This window comes from Semicossyphus pulcher, unplaced genomic scaffold, assembly GCF_022749685.1.
Source record: "Semicossyphus pulcher isolate SPU_LCO1_2020_fin unplaced genomic scaffold, fSemPul1.0.p SCAF_8, whole genome shotgun sequence".
Classification (NCBI taxonomy): domain Eukaryota; kingdom Metazoa; phylum Chordata; class Actinopteri; order Labriformes; family Labridae; genus Semicossyphus; species Semicossyphus pulcher.
This window is the reverse complement of record NW_027211759.1, coordinates 26,408,927-26,434,958: the sequence shown is the minus strand read 5'-3', so window position 1 is coordinate 26,434,958 and position 26,032 is coordinate 26,408,927. Positions and strand designations below refer to the sequence as shown.

Sequence of the window (26,032 nt, the reverse complement as noted above, 5' to 3'; positions counted from 1 at the left end):
ACATACTGACTATAACATAACTGCTCCATCATCAGCACCACATACTGCCTATAACATCACTGCTCCATCATCAGCTCCACATACTGACTATAACATCACTGCTCCATCATCAGCTCCACACACTGACTATGACATCACCTGTGTGTTACATTACATCTATTTTTGACAGACTTTTTCTCTCAGCATGTTACATGTAGTATCATAGGGTGATCATTGGTTTACTAATACTCACTTCACACTGTTAGAGGTTTAAAACCACATAACCTGCAGGAGGAACCTCAAACCACCTCACCTGGTTTGTTTTTTCAGGTCGTCCACAGAGCTAATAATGATAATAATAATAATAATAATAATAATAATAATAGTAGTAGTAGTAGTAGTAAAATAGTAATAATAATGACAATAATAATAATAATAGTAATGATGATAATGATAATTATAATAATAATAATAATAACAATACTAACTATTACAATAATAATTATAATTATAATAATAATAATAATGATACAGTGTTATTACTCACAGTCTCTGCAGGCCCGTGTACAGCTCCATGTCCACGTCCCTCAGTGTCTGTAGGCCCGTCCAGTTCTCTATGTGTCTGAAACAAACATAAAACTCATGTTAGAATAAATGTCTTTATATTTATTAGTCACTCACTGAACACCGAACAACATTCAAGACATTTGAATGTTTCCTGTGTGTGTGTGTTCATACCCTTAAAGTGAGTTCATGGTAAACTGTTGTACACCATGTGTGTGTATAATGTGTATATCTTTATATTCAACATTATGGGGTCCACATTGGCCCCTGAGCCGCGGTCTGTTGGCCCCATGTGTCTGTCAGCATACTCAGGTACAATACCAAGGTACTTGTTTGGTAAGAACTTCTTTCAGTAATATAAATAATAACTGATATAAATACAGAATGTTTCCATCTGCATCATCAACACGTGTTCACTAGTTTCATATAGAGACATGAAACACAGTCAAACCTTTCTGCTTCACACCTGAGACAGGATGTCAGAACACAAACTAAGCGTGGTGAGGAACTATTTTACACTATAAGACACACACACACACACACACACACACACACACACACAGTCGGAGAGCAGCAGGTGAACATGGCAGCTGATGATGACTGTCGGTGTTGTGACATTATTAAACCTGTTCTAAACAAAAGAACGAAGGAAAACATAAACAGCCTCTGAGCTGGGAACATATTAATACAACCTGGTGACCTCTGATCATTTTGTTTCAGTGCATTATGATGTGAGTTTATCATTTCTTTTTCATTAACAGAAGTGACGGAGAAGCAGCAGACAATCAGGACGGAGAAGCTGAAACACTGTGAAAGAGTCAACAGTTTGTCATCCAGTTACTTGTGAGTTTCTCTGGTCAACATGTTTGTAATATGTATCATGCATTGATTACTGCAGCTCCTTCCTGGCAGGCCTTCCTGCATGCACATTCAAACCTCTGCAGATGATCCAGAACGCAGCAGTGCGACTCAATCAACCCAAAATGGCACGTCACTCCACTGCTCATATCCCTCCACTGTTCATGTCCCTCAACTGCTCATATCCCTCCACTGCAACAGCAACAAAAACGTCTCCTGCCTACCTGAATGCCCTCATCCAGGTCTACACTCCCTCCTGCCCACTAGGCTCTGCCAATGAAAGGCGCCTGGTACTCCCATCACAACAGGGCCTAACTCTTCTCCTCTGTAGTCTCCCGGTGGTAGAATGAGTTACAAAACTCCATTCGGTCCATTCACCTTTAAACAGAAGCTAATACTAAAATGGCTGATAATGTAGTAAAACCTGGTCCTTGTGGACCTGGTACGCCTATTAGATTTTTGTCTTGGAATGTGAAAGGTATGGGACATCAGGTGAAGAGATCTAAAGTTTTTTTGCATCTCAAAGATTTAAAAACAGATATAGCCTTCATTCAGGAAACAAATATGCGCCTCAAAGACCATCTTAGGTTACGAAAGTCATGGGTCAATCAGGTTTATCATTCCTCATTTAATTCTAATGCCAGGGGTTTGGCTATATTGATCCATAAGAGAATGCAATTTATTTCCACTAACACTATTTCCGATCCTAAGGGGAGGTATTTAATAGTTGAGGGCTTGCTGTTCCAGACCCCAGTATTGCTTGTGAATGTGTTTGCCCCCAATTTTGATGATGTGGGTTTTGCAAATAAACCAGTGAGTAGCCTTCCCTGTTTGAATACTCACCTCTTAATTTTTGGGGGGGGACCTTAATTGTGTCATAGATCCACAGTTGGACCGTTCCAACTCCCTCTGGGAAGTCATTTTCAGATTGTATGCTTCAGAATGGCTATGCCGACCCATGGAGGTTCCGAAATCCACTTGTGAAAGAGTTTTCCTTTTTTTCACATGTACAGTGTTCCTAATCCAGAATTGACAATTTTTTGTTGATGGCAGTCTACTTCCCAGTGTGATCACCACAGAATACCTAGCAATAGTTATAAGTGATCATGCCCCTTTGGTTATTGATATATCCTTACCCACACATCGCAAAATTAGGCCTACATGGAGGTTTAACTCTCTCCTCCTCTTAGATAACCCTAATCCAAAACTGATTTGACTTCGCACTCTCTGATATGGGAGTCACTAAAAGCCTACCTCAGAGGTCAAATCATTTCTCATCCTGCCAACCTTACCAAGCAACATAAAGTTAAAAAAGCCAGAATTACTGGCTCTATCCTTAACCTAGACCACCAACACACTACATATCCCACCCCTGAGCGAATTTGACCTGCTTTCAACTAAACAAGCAGAGTGTATGCTTTTACAGTCCCATGGGCATTACTATGAACATGGAGAAAAGGCAAATCGTCTGCTTGCACACCAGTTAAAGCATCAAGCTCTGTCACGTCTGATTCCTCAAATTAGAGACTCCTCTGGAAATTTATTATCAGACCTAACTGATGTCAATTAAACGTTTGAATCATTCTGCTCTACCCTTTATAAATCAGACTGTCTGACAAAAAAGCTACCTGGAAGAAATAATTGAATATTGAATTTTCAGACCACTGGTCGGGTGAGGCAATTGAAAGGATAACCTCTACTACATCATGTGCACAACTAGGTCTTGTTCAGTTCAAAGTTCTCCATAGGATCCACTACACCAAAGCCAACCCAGATGTGGATAGCAAATGTGACCGATGTAACCACACCCCTGCAGACCATTAGCCACGTGTTTTACTTTTGTCAGAAATTGCAAAACTTCTGGGGACTGTATCTGATGTCCTAAAAACCAACTGACAGCTTTATCTCACTGTCTTTGTCAATGTTAATGTAACTATGTATAAAAAAAAAACTTCAATAAAATTGTATGAGCAAAAAAACAAAAAAAAACAAAGAAGAAGCTAAAGACCCAGCTCTTTCATGAACACCTCTGACCTTAATAATATTGATAATGATGACATTGATGATGTTGGTTAGGATATTCATGATGATGATGAAGATGACTATATTGACCTTGTTGATGTTGTTGATGCCCTGTGCACTTCCTGTCAGCACCAATCACACCTGAAGCTGTGTGTTGGCTCTTCCTGACTTCGTTCCCTCCTGACTCTATCGTTGCTTGTGTTGTATTAACTCTCATGTGTACGTCGCTTTGGACAAAAGCGTCTGCTAAATGAAATTGTAGCTTTGTAACATACTGTATGATGGTAATCCACTGGAACCTACAAAAGTCTACCACCTGTCTTATGCTTGAAGTCCTTCACATTTACTCTGAATCCAACTTTTGTGCTCCAAATATGTGGAATTATTCACAATACACTCTCAGGATCGACACTAATTTCTCTCGGACAAATGAAGGCGAAAACCTCAGTGAATTCCAAGGCTTAAGTAAAAGTTTGAATGGATGAATGAATGAATGAATGTGTCTGTGTTGTGTCTGTCAGTGTTCTTCTGCCCTCTGGTGGACAAAAAAAGATGACCATCAATGAAGTTTGGTTCAGATCTGAGACTTACCTGGGCTCAAAGTTCAGTATGGATGAAAAAGTCTGTGCTGATCAGATTTATAGAAAGTGTGTGTGTTACCTGCTTTACACACAGCTACCTTTAATATTGTGTTGTCATTAAATGTATGACAGTGAGCTCACACTGAGTGTTGTGTCCTGTCAGGTGTGAAGCTGTGGATGTAAAAACCGTTCAAACGATGAGAACAACCTGAAGCTGACGGCTTCTTCATCAGGGGTGAAGATGAAGATGTTAGTCTCTGTTTGAACGAATGAAGGGGACATGACCTCAGACTGGAGCTGATCACTGATTGGATACTGACCGGTCACAGGTACCATCAGTCACCTGTCTTGTTACCTGTCCCTCATTATGGGACGTGAGACACTGAACAAGGCTCTGCTGGCTGCAGCCTCTCATTGGACAAAAGGCTTCTCAGAGAGATCTGCTCATTGATTGGCTGAGCTCATCTCCACCTGACAGCAGGCTCCACCTCATGACTGCTGCTGATCGACTAATTGAGTGGCAGATTAACAGATTCAGCGCCAGAAACAGTTGAAGCACACACACACACACACACACACACACACACACACACACACACGCAGAGAGGTGATACTGTTCCAGATAAAACATAGATAACATAATATTTCAGTCTTTTGTAGAGAGTGGGAGAAGGAGGCTCCTCTGTGATAAAACAGATCCTTTCTGCCTGCAGCTGCAGAGTTTCTTATTTTAGATGACAGCGAGGTGTGAACACACTGACACTCAGCTCACAGCACACTGTGTTTATAAGTGAAGCCTCCTCTGTCTATAGATGCAGATGACTGCTTTAGAAAACACAACATGACAACCTGCTGCTTGGAATGAGCTGTGGATTTAATAATCAATTGGTTTATTTAACTTATCAGTGAATCATAAGATAGGAACTGTGAACCAAGTTTCAAACTTCCCTCTGTTGTTGAAATAACTGACCTCCTGCAGAAATTCAAGCCTTCAACCTGTCAGTTAGACCCTCTTCCCAATGTCTTGGTGAAAGCCTGCCTACCCTCTCTGTCCTCCCTAATAACTGCCATCATACATTCCTCCCTTACCTCTGGTCTTGTTCCCTCATCTTTCAAATCCGCTTCAATAACTCCTCTACGTAACAAACCTGGTGCAGACCCCGACAATTTCAATAACCCTCGCCCTGTTTCTAACCCACCTTTTCGATCTAAAATCCTCAAAAAAAACAGCTGCATCTCAGGTTCACGCTCACTTGTCTGACAATAACCTATTCTAATGAACAATTCCAGTTTGGTTTCCGCCCCCTCCATAGTACAGAAACAGCCCTGGTACAAATCACAAACGACCTCCTCATGGCAGCTGACTCCGGACTGTTAACCATTCTCATCCTCCTTGATCTGAGTGCAGCCTTCAACCTCATTTCTCATAACATCCTCCTTGACAGACTAGCCTCCATTGGAATCACTGACACACCCCTTGATTGGTTTAAATCCTATCTCTCTGGCCGCACTCTTGCGTTCATCCAACTCAAAACTTCCAAATCCTAGTCATTTCCAGTCACTACCAGTGTTCCTCAGGGTTCTGTCCTGGGGCCCCTTCTGTTTATCATCTTTCCACTTCCTCTTGGCCATATTTTCCGTACATTTACGGCCATTTCCAATTCTATGCGGATGACACCCAGCTCTACCTGTCCACCAAACCAACATCCACTCTCCCCCCAACCTCCCTCTCTGATTGCCTACAGGAAATAAAATCCTGGTTCTCCTGCAACTTTGTCAAACTAAACAGTGATAAAACGAGGTTCACCTCATTGGCACCAAATCCTCCCTGACAAAATCTGACAGCTTTTCCCTTACCATTGACAACTCCTCAGTTTCTCCCTCCCCCTGGGTCTGGGTGTCATCCTCGACAGCACACTATCATTCAAAGCTCACATCAATAATGTCACTTGGTCTGCATACTTCCATCTACGTAACATTAATCGCCTTCGCTCATCCCTCACACCCAACAGCACCTTCAGCAGCTTCATGGGCTCCTGGTCAAATATCGCATCAATTTCAAGATTCTGCTCTACACTTTGAAGGCCATCCATAACCCCGCTCCTCTGTATCTCTCTGAACTCCTGCACATTAACACACCCACTCTCAGGTCTTCTTCTTCCAGTCACCTCGCTGCATCACGCGCCCACCTGACCACCATGGGGTCGAGAGCCTTCAGCTACTCTGCCCCCCACCTCTGGAACTCCCTCCCACCAGACATCTGTAACATTGACTCTCAGTTTTTAAATCCCATTTCAGAACGCATCTTTTTAAACTTGCATATTCAGTTTGATCCCTCACACTAAACCTCTGTACATTTTATACACTGTAAATTTGTCTTGTTAATTTTGTTGATTTATTGTTGCGTTGTTTTTAGTTTTTAACTCTGCTGTGTCAGGTGACCTTGAGTGTTTTGAAAGGTGCCTATAAATAAAATGTATTATTATTAGAATTCACCAACCTGACTGTGTTTCTGCAGATAAACAGAATAATCAGAATGTGACACTTTACAGAGCCTTTTAATAACTGATAACTGGAGCCGGGCTCTGGCTGATGGACTGTATGTGTGCATGCAGAGAGTTTGTGTTTCATCTTTCATTTATGTTTGTATATTAAAAAAATCATAATCTTCAGAGAACATGTCTATAGAACCTTTACCTACAAAGCATTACTATGTAAACACGAATGACTGACAGTATCTGTGATGCCCACCATCTCCCACTCACTATCTGTTCTTTCTCTTTATGTATCCTTAATCCTTATGGTGAAGACATTTACACCATGTTCAGGTCTGTAGATGCCAACACAAGCTAACTACTCCCCCCTTGTCTTTGCTGTGTGCGCAGAGTCAGACCTCTCACCCACACAGACCATCAATGTTTGCTGCCAGCACAGAGAGAAGCTGCAACACTACAGCCTCCTACACACTCTGCACTAAAGAGAGAGGGGTGGGCGGGTGGCTGGGCATGCATGCTGGGAGGAAACAGAGAACAGGAGAGGAGCTAACATGAGGCATTCACACAAAAACAGACCAATCAAAATAACTCACTGCTCCAGGAGTCAGTAAGGAGTCACCACTACCAGGAGCTGCAGTTCATGTGTCTATTCTCCTTTAAGGCTAATGCTCAGCTATAATCAACATGTTCTCTCCCAACTCATCGAATAGTCAAACAAAATACCATCCTCGTTTCTCCTACAGAAAAACATGAAACAGTCCTCATTTGTTTGCTAAGTTAACATTTTATTATGAGACACAGACTTGAGTAAAGGTGTTCATGCTGCTTCAGCAGAGTGTACAGTGAGCTGCAGAGTGAGCAGTGAGCAGCAGAGTGTACAGTGAGCTGCACAGTGAGCTGCAGAGTGTACAGTGAGCTGCACGGTGAGCAGTGAACAGCAGAGTGAACAGTGAGCAGCAGAGTGTACAGTGAGCTGCACAGTGAGCAGTGAGCAGTAGAGTGGGCAGTGAGCTGCAGAGTGTACAGTGAGCAGCAGAGTGTGCAGTAGAGTGAGCAGTGAGCTGCAAAGTGAGCAGTAGAGTGTACAGTGAGCTGCAGAGTGAGCAGTGAGCAGTAGAATGTACAGTGAGCTGCAGAGTGAGCAGTAGAGTGAGCAGTGAGCTGCAAAGTGAGCAGTAGAGTGTACAGTGAGCTGCAGAGTGAGCAGTGAACAGCAGAGTGTGCAGTGAGCAGCAGAGTGTACCGTGAGCTGCAGAGTGAGCAGCAGAGTGTGCAATGATCAGTAGAGTGTACAGTGAGCTGCAGAGTGTACAGCAAGCTGCAGAGTGAGCAGCAGAGTGTATAGTGAGCTGCAGAGTGTACATGAAGCAGCACAGTGTACAGGGAGCATCAAAGTGTACAGTGAGTTGCAGAGTGTACAGTGAGCTGCAGAGTGAGCAGCAGAGTGTACAATGAGCTGCAGAGTGAGCAGCAGAGTGTACAGTGAGCTGCAGAGTGAGCAGCAGAGTGTCCAATGAGCTGCACAGTGAGCAGTGAGCTGCAGAGTGTACAGTGAGCTGCACGGTGAGCAGTGAACAGCAGAGTGAGCAGCAGAGTGTAAAGTGAGCTGCAGAGTGAGCAGTGAGCAGCAGAGTGTACAGTGAGCTGCAGAGTGAGCAGTGAGCAGTAGAGTGTGCAGTGAGCTCCACAGTGAGCAGTGAGCAGCAAAGTGTACGGTGAGCTGCAGAGTGAGCAGTGAACAGCAGAGTATGCAGTGAGCAGCAGAGTGTATGGTGAGCTGCAGAGTGAGCAGCAGAGTGTGCAATGATCAGTAGAGTGTACAGTGAGCTGCAGAGTGTACAGCGAGCTGCAGAGTGAGCAGCAGAGTAAGCATCAGAGTGTACAGTAAGCTGCAGAGTGTACATGAAGCAGCACAGTGTACAGTGAGCTGCAGAGTGAGCAGCAGAGTGTACAGTGAGCTGCACAGTGAGCAGCAGAGTGTACAATGAGCTGCAGAGTGTACAGTGAGCATCAGAGGGTACAGTGAGCTGCAGAGTGAGCAGAAAGCAGCACAGTGTAAAGTGAGCAGCAGAGTGTAATCAGCTGACAAGATTAGGAAGAATCCACTGATGTTATCAAGCTAAAGGAGAACCACTGCTCCTCACCTCCCCCAAACACAAACACACTTTATTCAACAATACAGATTAACACCTGAAGGAAAAACTGCATGTCTGTCTTATCTCTGGCTATGCTGCAGCAGGTGTTTCAGAGTACTAGATCTTTCTGTAATCTACGACACAGAGATGTTGTCAGCTACTCTGATTGTCACAGGTCTGAGGTGCAGCTTCTGATCTGCACATGTATGTTCTGTATGTGTCCTTCAGAAGTCATCTGTCCGACTGTCTCTCTCTCTACCACCTCTCCCTCACCCCCCCTCTCTGTTATATATTCACGCTCTGAAAGCCCACCTGTTATTAGAAGTGACAGAGCAAGAGAGAGAGAGCAAGAGAGGGGCCTCCTGGGGCTGCTTCACCAGGGTAGCAAAGAGGAGCTACACTGAGAAGCTGAAAAGCAGCTTTTAAACCAACGACCCTGCATTAGTGTGCTGACCTGCCCTCCATCCAGTACCTGTACTGGCCAAGGGTCAGGAAGCGTGCAGGTTACATCACTGCAGACCCCACATCACACCCCAGTCACAAATGTTGAAACTTCTCCAATCCACACACTGTACGCCAAAACAACCAGACACAAAAACAGATTCTTCCCCAGGCTGTCACTCTGATGAACCCTGAACAGTCACAGAGCGTCATTACAATCAGTGTGGAAAAGCCCGTCACCTGTAAATAAGACATTGTTCATCTCATCGTATGGACACATTGTATTCATGTAAGTATCATCCGTCATCTGACACGAATCTATGCAGTTTTTTTACTGTAAATACTGGGAACAAGCTACCTCATGTAAATTAACTCATCTGTTACATCATTACATTTTTTTTCCAAATTATATATATTTCAGCATCGTTGCACTCCTCATACTTGCACTATTGTCTTTCGCAGGCTTTTAGATACTAGTTTAATATTTAATGTTGAATGTAGGCTTGTACATATTAGTTTATTTTTTAATATTTAATCACAAGTGTTCAAAGAGAGCGAAGCTAAACCGGAGTCAAATTCCTTGTGCGTGTACATACCTGACCTGTTTGAAAGAACAATCAGTGCAGATGATTGTGAGCTCAGACTCACGACAGGAACATCTGTCTGTGTGTCTGCTGAGCAGTTTCAAACTACCAGGAGCTGTGCGTGTGCGTGTGTGTGTGTGTGTGTGTGTGTGTGTGTGCGGAGGGCAAAATCAACTGATATGTCGTATAAAAATATCTTTTAATATTCTCTCTGATATTGTCCTCTCAGGTGTTTCAGGTGTCGTGTTGTCAGACTGATTACATCATACATGTTCCATATTTTCATTAAGCAACTGAACCAGTGTGTTTTTCACACGTTATCATGAGTGATAGGATCACACCAAGCCTGGAATGAGACCTGAGTTATGATAAAGATGAAATGGTCCTGACCTGATGCTCTGCTGTGAGTCAAACACACTAATCTGCTCATTAGTGTACCAGTCCTCGCTCCTGGTTTATATCAGGTCACACCTGGTTTATGTCAGGGTCACACCTGGTTTATATCAGGGTCACACCTGGTTTATGTCAGGGTCACACCTGGTTTATATCAGGGCCATGTTTAGGGTTTGGAATGCATCGAAGGGTGTGACATGTTGACAGTTTGTCATCTCCTCTTCCTGTCATGTCTGTTTGTCCGTCCTCTTTCCTTCACATCACACAGTGTACATTAAAACACTGTGACAGCACTGAGCTCATCCAGGTTCCACTCTTCAAATCTCACACACTTTAAATAACATGAAACACACAGAGCTGAATGTGTTCTGGGTTTATTTCAAAGTAAAAGACATGCAGCTGATTTCCTCTTCCTGTTAAACACCAAAACAACACTCCGGTTTAATCAGTGTAAGTAACTATGGCAACCACTACACACCTACGTCAGCATTAAATCAGCTTCCTGTGTTCAGCATCGGGAGAGGAGCTGTCCGATGCTGAACCTCCACTGATACGGCAACAAACCTATGACTGTTTGTGCTGCAAAGAATGATGGGAAATCCTCAGCGTCAACAGAATGATGACATTAAAGTAGGTAACAGGGACACGCAGGTGTGTGTGTGATCACCTCAGAGCATCATGATGAGACCAAACACTAGTGATCCTTCTGTGAGTGTAAACGTGTAACAGTGAGTGTGTGTCTCAGAGGATGAACAGCTGCAGACATGTCCTCCATCATTACCTGGCCATCCTGTCTGCTGTTCTTTATGGCTCTGTGAAGATGATTCAGCCCGAGAGACAGACTGATGATAGAGGAGCACACTTACACTGACACCGTGTCTGACTTTGTAATACTCCTGCTCTGATAGAGAGGTGATGAAAACAGAGGAACGAACAAGTTAACTCTGTTCTTAGTTCAGTCATGTCAGGTTACATTCATGTTCGTATTTATGAACTGCATTAGAGATCTGAGAGCTTTTAAAGGACAAGAAGAAGAACCACAAAGGTCGTCCACTAAAAGTTCTTGTTGTTTCCACTGACAGGCTCAGATTGTTATTCTAAGTGTGTGACAACATCACAGAAAGGATCCCTACAGAGATAGACCTTTTTGTTACAGAGGAAGATGATTGTTTTAACCACAAACAGACGTTACATCGCTCTCTGCAAACACACCAGACTTCCTTGATGAAAACACACACACACACACACACACAATGGGATTTTCTCATGAGAGATACATAAACTGGTGTTTTCCTCTGATTTAAAAAATATAACTTGTCATACATTAAAATGAATTTTGAACCCAGAATTTGATAATTAATCATAAAAAGATGTGAATTATTTTTTCTATTAATAGAACAAAAAAATGTGAGCAGGTTTAACACCTGAGAGGTTATAGTGGAGTCTCTGTAATCACTGTGTGCAGATGAGGAAAGGATTAAACACACTGATGAACACGGTCACTACCTGCTCAGTATTACAGATCTGGCTCTCTGCTTCGTTCACACCTGGAGTGGCAGGAGTAAAGGTGAGTTCACACCTGTGTGTGGTGACATTACAAGACATGTGAATAAGTCCTGAGCTAATCTTGATGTATTGATGTCAAGCAACCATTTTAGAAGTGCTGCAGGTGTTCTTAATGCCCAGAGAAAATACTGTAGTGCTGTGAGCTACATGCTATGTATGCTATCATACTCAATGCTAACACACTTTGGCATGCTAAACATGCTAGAAACAGGTTTCTCAGGTGTGTTTAAAGGACAGACACATTAAAGCAGAAACACCTCAGTGATGGAAACACCTCCACCTGTCCCCCTGTGAGGTCAGCTTACGATCCAGGATGTGTGAGCTCAGTGCTGCTGAGTGTGGCTCTGCTTCCTGTTGTGACTCAGTATGACACACAGCCCACACTCTCTTTAGTAAATACGTTCAGAGAGTAGCTGAACTCTGACTGACAGAGGCTTTTGATAGTTTTAAATGATTTAAATCATGTTGTTTAACCTGTTCACAATCCAAACTCAACACTTTATACTTCCTGACTTTATATATTTAATAAAAGAACATTTATTCCATCAGAACAACATCATATACTTCAGCCAGTCTCTCTGCTTTACCATTCATTCTTATTTAGTTAAATAGTCAATGAAACCTGGCACTTCCTGTACAGATGTTTCACATTAAAAGCCTTCCATTAGCACAGTCTCCTGGTGTGACCTGATATGACACTTAAAACTGTGTTCACACAGGAAGGACAGTTTGTTGTATCTGTGTCAACACCCTGAAGCACTGTGTGAACAGACACACTGGATGTATACGTACAGCAGGATGTGCAAACAAACCTGAGACTGTCTGTCGGGGAACCAGAGCGAAGTTTGACTGATTGTGAAAGTTTGTAAGAAGAGACAAAAGCTCATCTATTATAATGATTGAAACTCTATCAGCTCTCAGGAATAAGCAGCAGGGGGCGCTGTTTCCCCGATCTCCTCACATAATGACAGAGTGAGATCTATATGAGAAACAGTTTGTCTTCAAATGACCATTTAATTTGTTTCTTTTCTTTGTTTTTTCTGTTTTTAAACTTCCATCACCTGTAGTCATATAATTTTTGTTGTTGCCATGGTAACCTCCTCCTCTCTGAGGACCAGTCACTGCTGATTATGAATCAGTTCATAAGGAACACTGACATCTGCAGCTTTAAACAGATTCTGTTAACTCCTTTTGAAAAAGACCAAACATACATTTATTTAACTGTAATATTAAAACTTAATAATAATAAGAGCTCTGATAATTAAACCAGTACACACATTAAACTCAGTGCTGCTGCTGCTGCTGCTGGTGGTCTTTAAACACACACACACACACACACACACACACACACACACACACACACACACACACACACACACCACATACACACACACATCAGACTGTGAGCTGTTTGTGAGGCATAAAGCAGCAGATTATTGACAGTGTCAGACAGCATTAGTGCACTGCTGAAGGAAATATTGACTCTTTTTCATTTTCATAATTGACAACATTTTAATATTGACATGAGCGCAGCATTGATCGGAGGTATTGACAATGTGTCATAAACAGCTCAGTTAGAGACACACAGCCTGTTTACTGTTGGAATGGAAGGGGAGCTGTGTTCACTGAGACTGTATCATACTGTAATAATGTATTAAACTGTATTAATGCATCATACTGTAATATATTATTATGTAATAATGTATGAAACTGCAATATGTATCATACTGTAATGTATTATAATGTAATAATGTATCAAACTATAATAATGCATTATTATGTATCATACTGTAATAATGCATCGAACTGTAATAATGTATAATACTGTAATAATGCATCAAACTGTACCACCGGGAGCAATGTGGGGTTCAGTGTCTTGCCCATGGACACCTCAACATGTACACTGAGGGAGCTCTACCACTGAGCCACAGCCGCCCCCATAATAATGTAATAATGTATCATAATGTAATAATGCATCATACTGTAATGTAATTTTTTATTTATTATTGATGTGTTTAAATATGAAGTCTCCGTGTCAGCATGCAGAGCTGTTTTGAAGGTCTGAACTTTTATCTTCTAAATGACGTCTGATGTTTCACTCATCTTTATATGTATTTAATAAAATACATATATGTATTTAATAAAATACATATACATATATACATATTTCAGCATGAAACTGAATGACATGTATTCGCCTTCTAATTTCAGAGATATTGGCTGTGCTTTGTTATAGGTCTCACAGTGGACAGCTCCTGGTGCTGAAATGAGCTCTGGTAAGATGAAAGACTCATAAAGCTGCATTCACATGGAGTCAGCAAACTTTACTTGTTAAAGACATGGGAGGTTTACAGGAGATGAGGATCACAGTCCACAATTATTCTAAATATCCAGAGGTCTCCAGGTTAAACTTGTCCTTCGTAAACGAGGTGTAAAGATGAAATTACTCTGAGTCCCCGCTGCTCTGGATCTGCTGCTTCATGTCGAGGAGAGAAGATCTGAACTCTGTTATTCTACTCTCATTCAGTATTAAGTCTACAGGGGAACTACATACAGCTGGCTGGATTATATATTATACAACAGACAGACAATTAGACAACTTTGTCTTGTTGACTTCTTCCTTCACCTGTGAGCCACACCTTCACCTAAAGTTTTCCTCTACCTGCTGCATGTTTCGTCACTGCAGCAGCAGCATCAGTCTGTATAGTAACATATCCCAGCATGCATCTGGTCAGAAAGCTCTAATATAATGCTCTAACTGTCCAATATTTCAAGGTTTATTTGGGATATTTTCTTTATCCGTACTCCCTGTTTGAGTGACACATTAATAAAACATTAATAAAAGTCACATGATTATGAAATGTGTTTTTAATCATTAACTCTGATCCGCTGACGAGCACTCAGGAAGGAAATAACTGAAACTCAGCGTCATTAATCGAATCTGATGCTTTACACACACACACACACACACACACAGCTGACATGTCACATTGATGTGGACATAATGGCTGCTAATGTTATTGAATATTAGAGGGATGGACTGGTTCTTTTTCTGTTGGAGTCAAGGTGACCGTCACTGAACTCTCTTCATGTTGAACCTCCCAGAGTTCATTACATTTAAAACTCTTTACATTCTGCTGATCATCTTTTAAAACTACATGTTTATTAAGCGTTTCCAGGCTGTCTCTCTGACAGGAGCCGGATGGTTTGGAGGGTTTAAGGCAGACTTTATTTGCTATTTAAATATTTCCATTATAGCAATAACGTGGCAACACACAGTCATTATAACTAAATATGACAAACCGCCTCAGCCGTTATGTTGCATGTAGGAATAATTTAGATTGTCAAAACATTTATTATATAACATATAAATATTTTGTATATTGAGTTTTTGAGATATCTGTGCTTATCACAGGGCAGAGGAATCAAATGTTCCTGACCTGCTCACTATTCAAAAAGATTTTTATAAACCTCTCAGCTGTGGGTTTACAGAGTTCCTCACCCTGAATTCTGAATTCACATTCAGAAGATTTAAGTCCCTCTGAGTCACATATCTCAACACATCTTATCCTAAACTGTCTAAATGACTACAAACAGTATCAGCAGAGCCGTTTCTCTTTGTACAATGTTTGCAGTACTTCTGTAGCTCCAAGCTGTGTGGCATTTATATTTATCATAGTTAATATATCAATCAAAAATATTACCTATGACTTACGGATCATTTAAAATATTGACACTTCATCGGATGAGAAAGGATTTAAAAATACATGTCAGCTTCCTGTTTCAGATAATTTCAAACTGCACCTTCACATTATTCTCCCTCACTTTATCTCCTCTCAAATTCACCTCCTCTCTCCGTTTCACACTCATGAATCACTCTCTCTCTGTCTCTCTCTCTCTCTCTTTTCCTTCTTCAGTCATTAAATAAAAACAAAGCTTCCTTTTGACACATTCTCTCATTTTCTGTCCATTTCACATCATTCTGTGTGACTGTTGTGTGTCTCCTGCACACCGAGGAAACAGACTCACTGCTCACTCGATAATGAAGACAGGTTTCGTTCTACCTAACAGTCTCACTATGTCTATGATCTGTGTCTGTGTGAAACTAATCGATGCTATAACTGAGCTTTTTCTCCATGAAGCAGATTGAGACTGCAGCTGAGAGGCTTCACACAGCATTGGGACACACACACGCACACACACACGCACAAGCACACGAACACACACGAACACACATGAACACACACGCACACGCACACACACACACACACACACACACACACACACACACACACACACACACACACACACACACACACACACACCTTCTACTACAAGGTGGTGAAAAGGAAATTCATGTAAAGCTGCTGATCTTTTATCTCGACACCCTGTCAACAGTGTTTACACCAGCAAAGCAGAGAGAGATGAACAGAGCCATACATTACAGAAGGTCCCTGAACACAACATCAGACAACACTCAGATTTTTCACTATGATGCAATGAAGCCATTATTTCACATGAGCACACACACATTAGACAACATGCACTGTGCTGTCACACATTTCATTTCTGGGGCTGTAAATGGAATGGTTGATGGACTGTATATATGCAGTATAGCTCTTTTCTAGTCTTGCGACCACTCAAAGCTGCTTTTACATTACATGTCACATTCCCCCATTCACACACACATTCACACACAGATGGTTGTCAGGGATCGAACCCCCAACCTTCCAACTAAGAGACATCGACTCCACCACTGAGCCACGATTGTATTTAAGTATGTCTGTACAACTGTATGACTGCATGAGTGTGGCACGTTATAACTGTATTCAATAATAACTATATAACTGTATAACGTAGAACGATATTGACTGTATAATTGTATTACATTTATAACTGTAAAAACTGTATAACTGTGTTAACTGTTTAACTGTATAGCTGTGTAAACTGTGTAACTCAGTAAACTGTATAACTGTGTAAACTGTATAACTGTGTAAACACAGTGGCCTTTTATTGTGGCCAACCTAAGGCACACCTGTGCAATAATCATGCTGTCTAATCAGCATCTTGATATGCCACACCTGTGAGGTGGATGGATTTTTCTCGGCAAAGGAGAAGTGCTCATTAACACAGATTTAGACCATTTTGTCAACAATATTTGAGAGAAATGTGCCTTTTGTGTACATAGAAAAAGTCTTAGATCTTTGAGTTCAGCTCATGAAAAATGGGAGCAAAAACAAAAGTGTTGCATTTATATTTTTGTTCAGTGTATTTAACTGTATAACTGTGTAAACTGTATAAACTGTATAAACTGTTTTAACTGTATATATCTCTGACGCCTGGTCGCAGCACAGGGCTTGAGTCCTGATGACAGGATGGTGTCATGGCTGACCATGTTGTGGTCTGAGTGGTGCTGAGCTTGTTAAGATCGGCTGGTGAGTTCACATGAAGTGAAGCTGAGAGAGGTGAGTGTATGTTTCATGACTTTGCCTGCAGTGTGTCTGTAACAGGCCGGCAGTATGGCACATGGAAAACTGTTGTTAAACGTCACGGAAGAGTGTTTGCATTGGTACGAGTATCTTGGTTATGAAGCTTCTCCAGTATCAAAGTAAGAAGTAAAACTGTGAAGCTGTAGGACATGTACTGTAGGTTTCACTTTGTATGAGAACCTTTGTATTTGATTCTGGCTGAACTTTATCACTGACACACTGAACATCATACACATTCACATAAAGACCACATTAGTAAATGGAATGTTATCAAAATCTAGTTTGGATGTATTGATGGGTAAAGATGGTTCTGAATTATTCATATAGATCTTGAATACAAGACGCTGAGGCCACGTGTTTGTTAGCGGCTCACTGATATCTTCTTTCTGTCCTGTGCTGAAACAGAAACGTCTGCAGACAAAACATACACAATAATCACAATTACACAACATGACTGTGAGGCCTTGATTATCCAAAGACTCTTCTTAGCTTCAGCTGAACAACTTTTGGATATTTAGAGCAAATCTAAACCTGCTGTAAGAGGAAGGTTGATTGTTATATAGAGGAAGCAAAGGAAGTGAAAATACAGACACACCTCTGGTGGTCACAGAACTGTCTGAACACTTAAGATTTAAACCTTGTGATGGATGTTTGTGTAGTTTTTGTTCTGTCCACGGTAAGTAGAGTTTGTTGGGATGAATTCAGCGTGTCTCTCAGGCTGCCCATCAGAAACAGTCTCAGAAACAGGAACAGGACCCCCCAAAAAAAGTTGGTGGACTGAATCTCTAAAGAGGTTTTGGTGTGTGGTCTGAGCCCACACAGGGAATATCTGGCTTGCACAGATATTTGGGAGACTGGTTGGCGGCTCATCCCAAAGAAAACTAACCTTCTGGAGAACCGAGCCATAGCTGCTTTTAAATGTGGAGATTTCTGGGTTTATTATTTCTCAGGCTGTGCTGTTCATCAAAGGAAGGGAGGGATTCAGGGAGACTCTGCAGAGGGTGACGCTGAGGAGAAGTCGGGATATTTAAAGAGACAAAATCAGGAAAAAATGTAAACTAAATCTGTCTGTGCTGTTTTACATGATGCACAGCTGGAGCCTCCAGAGGTCGAGACAGGACTGAGGACCAGAACAGGTCAGTTCTAACACCATTATACTATTCATGCTGAGGTCCTTAAACTCACATCACATCATGTGTTCATCTCTGAGAAACCTGATCAGGATTCATCTGCTCTGCAGTCGCTTTAAAAACAGTTCAGCTAAAGTTCAGTAAATAATGTTCTGATGTTTTTTAATTTAAAGTTGTTTGTGTTTTTTAATGTTTCTGTTCCTCATCACATTGTTGACACGCCATGTCACGTCAGGTCTGAGAGGAACAAAATCTGTGCGCATCGACTTTGTTTGTATTATTATTGGACGACACTGCAGCCAGATTAAATATGTATCGTACCACATCAGAGTTTATTAACAGATTAATCAGAGTCACTAACAGTGTCATACGTGTCCTCTCACTGGTTCATCCAGTAAGTTAATAATTTCATCGTGTTTTATACATTATCTGTTCACATCAGTCTGGATCTCAGTGCTTCATCATTACTGTGCAGTTTAAGCTCAGGCCCTGGATGTGACAGCTCAGCTCACATTGTATCTGTCATTCACAGAAGACAAACTAAGATAATTCTCCAAGAAATCTAGTTTTAAAGGAATATCTCCCCTTTATGCCTTAATGACATCGTTCTCTTATTGCACATATGAGTCGGGTACCTCTTATTATATCAGAGATATAAAATCATTCATCCTGCAGACACACATGGAGGTGTGTGAAGGTGTGTTTATATCTTAAAAAACCCCATGAAAACAACACACACACACACACACACACACACACACACACACAATAATCTAAGGACGCTATAAGCAGAGGTGTGAAGAGCAGCGGACTCACATGGAGGAGATGTTCTGGAACAGGTCCTCGATGCTCCCGCTGCCGTTCCCGGAGCTCCCAGTGCCCTGGAAGGACAGCAGCGGGAAGATGCTGCTGGTGTCCGACTTATTACAGAAGATCTCTGCGGGGGAGCAGGAGCAGGTGGGCGGACAGTCCGGCAGGGAGCCCCGGTATCCGTGAAAAAAGACGCTGCAGAACAAAAAGAAAACCCTCCAGCACCAAATCCTGCGAGGCCGCCGGGCGCACACCCCGAACCACGCAGCGAACCACGCACTGTACCTCGCCATACCGTCACGACTCAGGTCCCCAGATCTGTCCGCAACTTTACAACCAGCAGCAGAAAAAAAAACACTCAAATCCTCAGTTAAAGTCCGCTCCGCGCGTGCGTGGGAGTGTGTGCGCTGCTCTCACCTTTTTCCTCACAGCGGAGTCCAAACGTTAGAACACACATCTCCCTTTATGCGTGCGCATGACCGTCTCTCTCTCTCTCCGTGTGTGTGTGTGTGTGTGTGTGTGTGTGTGGGTATGTCAGAGGTATTGATGATGCCAGTCACGGCTCTCCCGCTCCTCTAAAAAGAGACGGCTGTGAAGAAAAAAGCAGAAAAATGCAGAAAATATTCCAGGTGTGACATGACAGGAGGCGAGCGCGTGCAGTCCGGGTCTCTTTCTCTTCTCCCCTCTCTCTGCATCGTTTTATGTCATCCCTTCATTTCTCCCACTCTCCTTTTCTTCCCCCTCTCTCTATCCTCTATCCTCCTCTCGCGCGCTGTTGCTGCTACCAGACGGTGCAGATGGAAGGGGGACAGAGAGAGAGAGAGAGAGAGACTCCATCTTCGAGCTTCAGTCCCACCTACTGGCCAGAGAAGAAACTGAGATAGGCTACGTGCGCGCGCACACAGAGGCACGCGCGCAGCCTCCTCAGTGTCTGATGGCAGAGTCACAGTTCACAGTTTACAGTTTATAGATAGATGAACGTCTGTTTCTGATCACTTGTACACTGAGGACTCACCTGAGCTCAGTAGAAAGCAGAAAACTCACCTGCCATGTGATGAGGAGGGTTTCTGACAGTCAGCCCACATGAGATCTGAGAGTGATCTGAAAGCATCAGTCAGTGTGTTTGTGTCAACAGAGCGAGGTGTGAGCTCATGTTAGAGTCAAACATGTTTGTGTTCTACTCGATGAAGACTCAGACTCAGACTTTTAACTGATTCATGGCTAAGTTAAACGGCTTCTTAAATCAGTCTAATGATCTGTTGCTTACATTAAACGGAACATTGCTCTGATGAACACATGAATCATCTGATGCAGGCTTGTGTTAAAGTAATTCACATCTTGAAACTTGGTCACAGTCTTCCGCTCTCTATTTTCTTTTCTTCCTGTCTGTTTGTTTTGTCAGTAAACAGCTAACGTTAAACGCCTCACACTTCTTTCAGCAGATTTAATAACTGTGTAATGAACTCTTTAATTACAGTGCAAACTTCATTCACTGTGTTTAGATCTGAGAGAGTCAGACAGGAAACAGTTCATCCAGATGATTACACCTGGATTATTTCAGAAGCTTCCTGAAGTAATCCAGACCTGAATGGCAGAGAATAAAATGCTCCTTAAATGTTTTTAACATTATTTATGAAATGTTTAACATTTTAACAATTCCACACCAAATATAAAACTTTATTTAAAAGTTGAAGTAGATTAAACATTGCTGGTCGTGTTAGATTCAGACTTCAGCAGAGTGATGAGCCGTGTATGTTTTATTAAAATAAACTCAACAAGTGAGTAATAACAGGAAGCTTCAGTATCACTGTGACCTCGTCACATTACATCTCTTCTGTTGTCCATTTGATTGATTCTTTATTTCCTTTTAAGATCTGCTCTGAAACGTGTTTGATTATCTTCACACGTATTCTGTGTGTGACAAGAAACTACAGTGTGTTTCCTGCTCTGTCCTCTGTTCTGTGCTTTGGCCCCGCCTCTTCACATGACATCACTCAGATGTTAATGTCATGCCTTCTTAATGTACCTATGACCACAATGTATTATGGATGAACCATTGATTCCTAATGGTGTGTTAATGTACTGCATGTGACCAGACGGGGCTTCAATCCATCTCTTGTCATGTGTGTCTCTTTCACACACACACACACGCGCGCACACACACACACACACACACACACACACACACGCACATATTCTTGTTCATTCTTTTTGTTTGTTTTGATTTTCTTTTTAAACTCATTAATTACTGATAGCTTTCTTTAAATATCCTGTAATATTATTAATATTATTATAATATTGTTGTTGTTGGTCTCAATTGACCCTTCGCTAAACCTGTCCCTTGAACAGCCAATGTCCAGTCTACGTTAGCAACCGTAACTAGGCATGGGAGACCTGTCAAGCTTTCAGGTGTCGTAACAGTGTGTATATGGACTCTGTAAGTCCCACCGCATATATCCTCAAAGTTTAGAGGGGGGTGTCACATTTGTTTAGCTTCTTCTTTTTAGGAGAGATGTCGGACATGGATTAAATTGTGGAAGACCTCACTCGCAGCTTAGATCAACAAAAACTCCTTTGTTTCTGCTCCAAGGTAAGACGCTCACTAACTTGGCTAGGTTAGCATGTTAGCAAACAAAGACGGTTGAATGTTATTTATAAGTGAATTCAGATCCAGTGTTTGGATCAAGCTCACGATATGTGAGTAATTTCCTGACGCGCTTTAAACAAAGTGGGATCATTAAGGTTGCTAACAATGAGATAATGAAAGTTATACAGAGTCATAACTAAACTTTAGCTTAAAATAAAACAATAGATTGACTTACCCTGATGTGCAGGAACATTGTGGTTCCTGTATATGATTGTCTTTAACATGAATTGTCTGACGTGGGGTGTCTCACGCTCACATTGGGACCGGTGAGCTTCATGTCCTCTTCATTCTCAGCACTCCGCTGACACATTATATTCTGCATGAAGCTTTCACCTGCGTGTTGTCGTCCTTTCTGTCGACTTCTCTCTGATATTTGGATATTTTTACACATTTGTTATTATTTCCTTTGGAACATCTCTCACTGTTCTAGTTGAAAACGCCATAATATTTACATACTGGTGAAGGGTCAATTGTTGTATGTGATATATTGTTGATGCTTTGGCAATATAGTCTTGACTTTTGTGCCAATAAAGAATAATTACACAGAAAAATTGAGGGGGAGAGAGTGATATCGATGAGGATGGCGTTCCACAAAATGAGCTCTCTGACATGCTCATGCCTCTCTGTGGTTGTCATGGCGACAGAGGACAGCGAGACAGACAGCAGGGGGACAGACTGTGTCCACGGCAACACACACAGTAAGTAGAGAGAGGATGAAGATGAGGATGAAGAGTTCTACGTTCTCTAGCATGCCTGATGCTGCTTCCTGCAGAGTGACTGACAGCTCATCAAGATGATTGACAGGTGTGGGGGCGGGACAAGGCCGTGTGTGAGACAGGCAGCGGAGCTGACAGCACGCTGTCTGTCATCAGAGGAAGAGTTGAAAACACAAAGACACAAAGGTTCAAGTTTCTTCTGTTTCTGAGTAAAAAGTCTTTGAACCCTGAGACTGTGTTCATGTGTGTACGCTCTCCCTCTCTTCTCTACACAGGGATGTGCTCAGAGCAGATCAACACACACAAACACACACACTCCTGGAATAACATTGATTGAGTGTGTCCATCCTGAGGTCACACCTGAGCTCAAAGCCTAACCCATCCTGAGGTCACACCTGAGCTCAAATCGATCTGAACACTGTCTGTTCATTTATCACGACGGACAGCGCTGATAGGACGAGGCTTTACAGAATGATCATGCAGCTATACATGTTAGTGGAACATTCTGGGTCACAGTCATAGTTCCAGTGTAGCACACCTGTCTGCACACGGGTGAGAGGACAGCCTGTGTTTATTTCAGGTGAGTCCCAAAGACATTTAGGTCTCAATCTGTTCATTTAAAGGAACAGTTCACCATTACCCCTTTTCCACCAAGGCAGTTTCAGGGCCGGTTCTGGGCCAGTGCTCAATTTTTTTTAATCAAAAGAGAAACAAATAATGACAATATTGATCGCTTTAACACAAAGAGAACAGGTTTGTTAGACTGTGTAGTTTTGTCACTCGTCCCTTCTTATGTGAAGTTATCGCCATGTTCGCCACATATGTAGAAGTACACAGCAGGTTTCAGTCTGCCAGTATCTGAAAAAGGTTTCATGAGCCGATCTTGCATTGGGTACGCCGGCCGGCCACCGATCAGGTAATGTCCAACATCACAGCCCGAGATGGTCACTTTGTTTTGCCCCAGCAACTCCCGGTCACTGAGGGCATCCAGATGAGAGTGTTTCAGAACTCTGGCGTCATGTACACTCCCTGGAAAACTTAGTAAGAGATTACTGATTTGTTTAATACCCCAGTTTAATCGATGCTAAATAACAAGCTAAATCGAGCTAGTGGGCTAGCAGAGAGGCTAACAACATCTTACGTTCAGTCTTATTAAGAATAGAAATGGGTAGATCATTACCTTTCTTCTCATAAGAAGTCACCATCCATGGAAAGCATGACGAGTAGCACAATGTGTTGGACAGGTTGTCTTTGGGATCTAATGGGATTTCGGAAAGGGGAGCAACAACGGCAAACATACCATGTAGTCCGTCATTGTTATTGTGAGAGAAAGTTGCTGCTGCGAAAAGCGGTCACGTATAGAGTGACGTCATGACGTGGCTCTTCCACGGGCTCCAGCGGGTGGAAAAACAAACCGGGTCCGAGTTGGTTCGCAAGTTGAACCAGCTCCGAACCAGCACGAGCACCGGCCCTGAATTAGAACCAGGTTTGCGTTGGTGGAAAAGGGGTACATGTGAGAGCGAGACAAAGAGGTCAACATCCCTCTCATGCCTGCATGTTGAATACAAGGCTAAATACAGGAGACAGCTAGCTTAGCATCAGGCTGGAAACAGAAACCTCACAGAGTGCGCAGACTCTGGGACGGATCTGGTTCTGACATATTACTGCAGATGAAAAGACAGTTAAAATGTGTTCATCAATTCGCTTTAGATGTTCTGGTAGGTCTTTATGCTAAGCTAACGACTGCAGCTTCTTTTTTAAAGAACATCTACAGGCATTACATCGATCTTCTCATTTAACTCTGCACACCAAAGCAAGTACATGCATGTTTCTGTGCGTGTCCTGAGGCCACAGACACATGAGATGTGCTCTGGCAGCAGCAGATACTGGAGATGTGACTGATGGAGGTTTACTACACTCACATATTTTAGCCCACTGTACCTTCACTGTACAGAGGAGCAGCACTGACAGCACACCACATGTAACGGGTGTTAATTGTTCACAGGCCTTTGTTCATTTCACCTCTTCATCACAGCTCCTGTACTTCAGTAACGTTCCTTCTCTGTGTCTCTATAACATGACCTGGGTGAGCTTAACCGGTACTCCACAGGTGAGCTCCATCAGATACATCTATAACATAAGTTTGTTTGTGTCGCAGGTTGGTTTTTATCTGTTTACTAGCTGAAAGAAATAATGGTACACACGTGATTCTGTCACTCAGAGTTTCAGAGGAAATGTGGGACACTGAACACTCGCCTGTTTACACCCCGACATTAAAGCCCCCTCTGAGTGCTGCATGTTAGAGACAAAGAGACTGTGGTCGTCTTAATGGGACACCATCTTTTATTCATGACAGCCCACATCAATCCTGTGGTTCGAGTCTGTACAGAGGCACTAATGTAACCTGAAGATTAACAACAAACAGATTCTGCTCATCACATTAATTTTACCAGAGACATGAAGCAAGAGTGAAACCTCAGGATCATATTAACCTGGTCACTCTCAGCCCTCCACTTCACTGACTGTCTGTTGGTCTGATTTAGTCACACGCTCACTATATACTGTTATATCTTCATGTCCTACACTGTACTTATTATACTGCATTATATCACTATTACTATAATGACTGTTACTGTTGTTATTATTATATAGCATATTACATTACAGTAATATTAAATACATATGATATGTATCATTATTATTATTATCATTGATAACACATACTGTGTGTTATATTGTACTATTCGGGTGTTCGAGTGTTGCAGCAGCACAAAGACAAAATAGCCAGTCAGTAAATACAGTTTAAAAATAAGAATAGATAGAATAAATAAAAATACGAGGTATAAACAGCTGTTATACAAGGAGGAGTAAGTGACCAGATAAAGTGACATGGTATGCAGAATGAGGTAATACAGTCTGAGCTCTAAGGTTAATGACATGGTACAATATAAGGTGCAGTATTAAAGTGCGTCAGTAATATAACAGTAATGATTGCAATTATAGTATAATATAGTGTAATATATATCTACTCAGATAAACATAACAATCTCAAAAAGATTACATCTAATCCTAAACTGATGGGGGTTTTAAACTGGACAGAGAGGGGGTAGGACAGGTGAAAGATGTCTTTGGGAACAATGGGAAGCTTCTAACTTTTGAAGAGTTGATTACTAAATGTAATATGTCTCGTAAGCAGTTTTTTAAATACTTGCAACTCCGGAGCTTTATCAGAACTAATCAAGATCAATTCATACAGGTGCCTTCACCATCTAAACTGGAGAAAATTCCCTTTGGAGAGGCTATTATACTTGAAGTATATGACAGTATATGACTCTGTCCATAAACTAAATGCATGGAGAGCTGATTTACAGGAGGAACTAACAGTGGAACTGTGAAGGAATCCATGTAAGGTGGCCCAAACACAAATGGGTGATACACGTCTTCATTCTGCAATATAATTGGCTAATGAGAGTGTATATTACGCCAGAAAAACTCAACAAATTTAATACACATATTCCAGACATGTGCAGCAGGTGTGGAGAAGATAAGGGGACATTGTTCCATTGTGTACGGCAAAATGTTTCTGTTCAAAATTAAGGGAATTTTGGGAAGAGGTTAGAGT

At 41.9% G+C, this 26,032-nt stretch overlaps 1 protein-coding gene across 1 annotated transcript in view; it reads right to left on the bottom strand.

The window, feature by feature from the left end:
• LOC138613370 (NT-3 growth factor receptor-like) overlaps window positions 1–19,340 on the bottom strand; it is a 95,119-nt gene extending 75,779 nt beyond the window's left edge. Inside the window, exons 1-2 of the mRNA XM_069687033.1 lie at window positions 19,054–19,340; window positions 527–601 (exon numbers count right to left, since the gene is read on the bottom strand). Of these exons, the coding sequence (XP_069543134.1) occupies window positions 527–601; window positions 19,054–19,340 (362 nt within the window). The remainder of the gene's footprint in view (window positions 1–526; window positions 602–19,053) is intronic.
• Window positions 19,341–26,032: the final 6,692 nt, after the last annotated feature.